The 3499-nt window shown below is 33.2% G+C and overlaps 1 protein-coding gene across 1 annotated transcript; it reads left to right on the top strand.

Annotated features, from left to right (window-relative positions):
* Positions 1–1140: 1140 nt before the first annotated feature.
* RPS14 (mitochondrial ribosomal protein S14) lies at positions 1141–1505 on the top strand. Its single transcript, XM_068640235.2, is given in 2 exon segments — positions 1141–1200; positions 1203–1505. Coding segments are annotated over 2 exon segments (363 nt in total).
* Positions 1506–3499: the final 1994 nt, after the last annotated feature.

The following is a 3499-nucleotide window of genomic DNA, read 5'->3' on the forward strand; positions in this document are numbered from 1 at the left end:
GACACAATTATTATAAAAAAATTCTCTTGACCTCCGTCTACCCTAGAAAGTCATCAAACCTCCTGTATTGCCTTGGACTCGGAATACAATTATTTCTTCAAGAGACAGACCTTCCCCTCCTCTTAAACGAACCCCATAGACTGTTGCATGTAGTTAATCATTACGTCTAATCGTTCCAAATCATATTGAATTGGTTAATAATAGATATTAAAATCCCGAAAGAACAATGTTTTACCATAAGTTAGAATATCACATTATAGTTTACTCCTTCCACATGTGTAAAACCTTTTGCCATCAGTCTAACCTTGAACATTTGACCTTCGACACTTGATATTCCCTCCTTGATGAACACCCTCTTGCATATTACTACATTTTGGTTTCTAGGTATATAAGAAAGAGTCCATGATGACTATTTTATGGCAAGTGTAGCATGTCAGAAGTAATAAATTGTTCTTAAGGACGGATATCGAACCTATAAGGAACAATTATAAAATCTCAAGTATACTATTCACTAAATATAAGACAATATGTAAAATTTTGTTGGAAAGTTTGTGTGTATTGTGAATTTGCAAGAAAGTAAATCTAGCAAAGTAAAAGATTTGTATGAGTCAATTGAGAAACTTGGGATTGGGGTTCATCCTTCTCAATTTTCTGTATTTTTCAAAAGATTATAATATTCAATCTTGATTGATATTGATGGACATATACAAATAATTCATATCAATTTCTCACATTCAAAACTATTCAAAGGGTCTCCTAAATATCGATTCCTCGCATATTTATAAAAACTCCTTATCATTACGAACAAATGTTATAAATAAATTAACTTTTCAAATCTATTCTTAGCATTCAAATATGTTAAGCATTATCATTTAGGTCAGATGCTTAGAAGTACTTTCTAGTCAAATCTAAAGATCAAAATCATGAATAATTTAAGCTTTGAGAATAAAATGATAATACTAATCATTAATAAAAAACTAAATATTATAGATAAATATCACTTAAATACATAAGAGTTTGAATATATTACTTCCAATCTCAAAGGGAAGAATTAACCACTCATGATGGCAATTACAAGCATGGAAAACAAACATATTCGAAGGTTCAATGTGACTATTGTCACTTTGACCAACACACAAGATGACACTTTACCACCGTGGAACGACTTTTTGCAAAATGACGAGGGAGAAACTCAGTAAGAGATTTCGGAGAAGCAAAATATACGAGATAACAAATGCAAATTGCTCATGGCTAAGTATGAATAGAGATGAAAGCTTTATAAAGCCTTTTGTAGAGATTTCGATCTTCCTAGTGATATGCGGGACAAACTTATTTATAAGTTGTCCAAGTTGCCAAGATATAGTTCCTTTGCTCGAGTAAGAAACTGATGTATTTCCAAGGGTCACCCTCATTTCGTATATGATTTCTTTCAAATTTCTCACATCATGCTTCGTGGATTAGCATCTCGAGGTCCTTTGATGGGCACAAAGAAATCGTCTTGGTAGCAACTGCCAAACCAATAGAACAAGGGTTAGCTCTGCAACTGGTCCACAAACAAGGTAAGTAGGTCCATTACCGGTCGACTCCGGACTGAAAAGACCTAACAAAGTAATCCCTTATCTCAGATCGGAGACGCTATGCTAATGGGGTTGGAATCGAAGAATATGATATTTTTTGGGCATTTCTAATAATATCAAGTTTGATTCCAATTTTGGCATTTTTAATTTCTGGAATTTTAGCCCCCATTAGCAAGGGACCTGAAAAACTTTATAGTTATGAATCCAGAGTAGAACCAATAGGAGAGGCTTGGTTACAATTTTGAATCCGTTACTATATGTTTGCTCTCATTGTTTTTTATGTTGGAATGATTTTTCTTTTGTCCATGGGCAATGAGTTTCGATGTATTAAGAGTATCCGTATTTTTAGAGGCATTCTTATTCATACTTATCCTAATTGTTGGTTCATTTTATGGGTAACTGACTGATCAAAGTGTTTATCTCCAACGAATGGTTCTTCTCATATACTTAACACAACTATCTCAACTATTTTTTCTTGGACTCGATCCATCGGGTATGGATCCGAATCATAAACTCGCCATGGGATTGCCACAAAAACCGACACTAAATTTAGTTAAGTTGCCCTTGCTGGAGAGAACAATGAAAGAGTTAGAATTGGACCCATAACATTGAAACAGGGAGAAGCCATTGCTTGGTTTCCCACAGGTAGAAAAGGATTTGGCCTGGATGTAAACTGTAAAATGAAAAGAAAATTGTAGTATCAAAATAAGAAGATCTTCCTATGGACTCAACAGGTTTCATGAATCTTATCAACTATTTACATTAAGTAAAGTTCGAATAGATACCAAACTTCATAGGAAGATACCCATCAATACTGCTACTTTAGAAAGGATCGAATGGTGTGCCTTATACCTTTCAAATGAATGGTGGGGAGTTCGAAATCGCTTTTGTCGCTCCATATTTCCTTTTAACAACTGCCTCCTCTAGGGTTTTCCATCTCTCTCTATTCTCCCAATGATGTATAGGGTTATGCCTCATGCATCCTATTTAACATACTAGTTGGGCTTGAGCTAAGTGACATCTCGCTTAAGCGAGTTATTACTTGCTTAAGCAAGTTTGACGAGAAAAAAGCCTACTTTATTGGAGTGAACTCACTTGAGTGAGCCTTGGGCGAGTCTTGGGCGAGTCTTGGGCGAGTTTGGGCGAGTTTTGAGCAAGTTTCCATGTTCCAACTTTCCCCTTTCATCTTGTCCATTCTTCTTTAGCCCTTTTATCTCCATTTTCCCTTATAATTACGAAATTAATACAAATTTAGGAATAAATCGTTCTCATTCATCTTATAATCACAAAATATCTAAAAATGTTTAAATTTCTAAATTAGGGTTGACTTATAACTATTTTATCAATAAAAATCCATAAGTGTCTATATTTAATAAGAAATATTATTGAAATATGACACTTATCAACTCCCCCCAACCTAGAATCTTGTTTATCCTCAAGCAAAGTAAATGAATATAAATAAATCATATTTGAGTTTGAATATCAAAAGAACTTTATTTACTAAAAAATAGATTAAATTAGAAACTTATGTGCTTCCAACTTCAATATAACAAGGTATAGATACAATCAACTTCCAGGATCAAACTAAAACAATAAAAAGACAATTCATCAAGGAAATTCTTCTCATATTTTCACAGGTAAGTGTTTCTCTTTATTTCCACTAAATCCTAACAAATCACAATTGCTTTTCATTTCATATTTTTATCACAATCATATTAGAAACATGAATATCAAGGTCTTTTACAGTGTTATAATGAGGTTGAGCTTCCAAAACATATTGGTTTTTCATATAACAAAATGCACATTTTAAAGAAGAAGAACATACCTACAATCCTATTGCAATACATATGTGCTATCTAATCACCATTTTCTTTAAATTCAACACTTTTCCTCATTTTCTTTTTACTTATTCATGATTTCAA

The sequence above is a fragment of the Phaseolus vulgaris genome, chromosome 11 (genome assembly GCF_051622355.1).
Source record: "Phaseolus vulgaris cultivar YP4 chromosome 11, ASM5162235v1, whole genome shotgun sequence".
Taxonomy (NCBI): domain Eukaryota; kingdom Viridiplantae; phylum Streptophyta; class Magnoliopsida; order Fabales; family Fabaceae; genus Phaseolus; species Phaseolus vulgaris.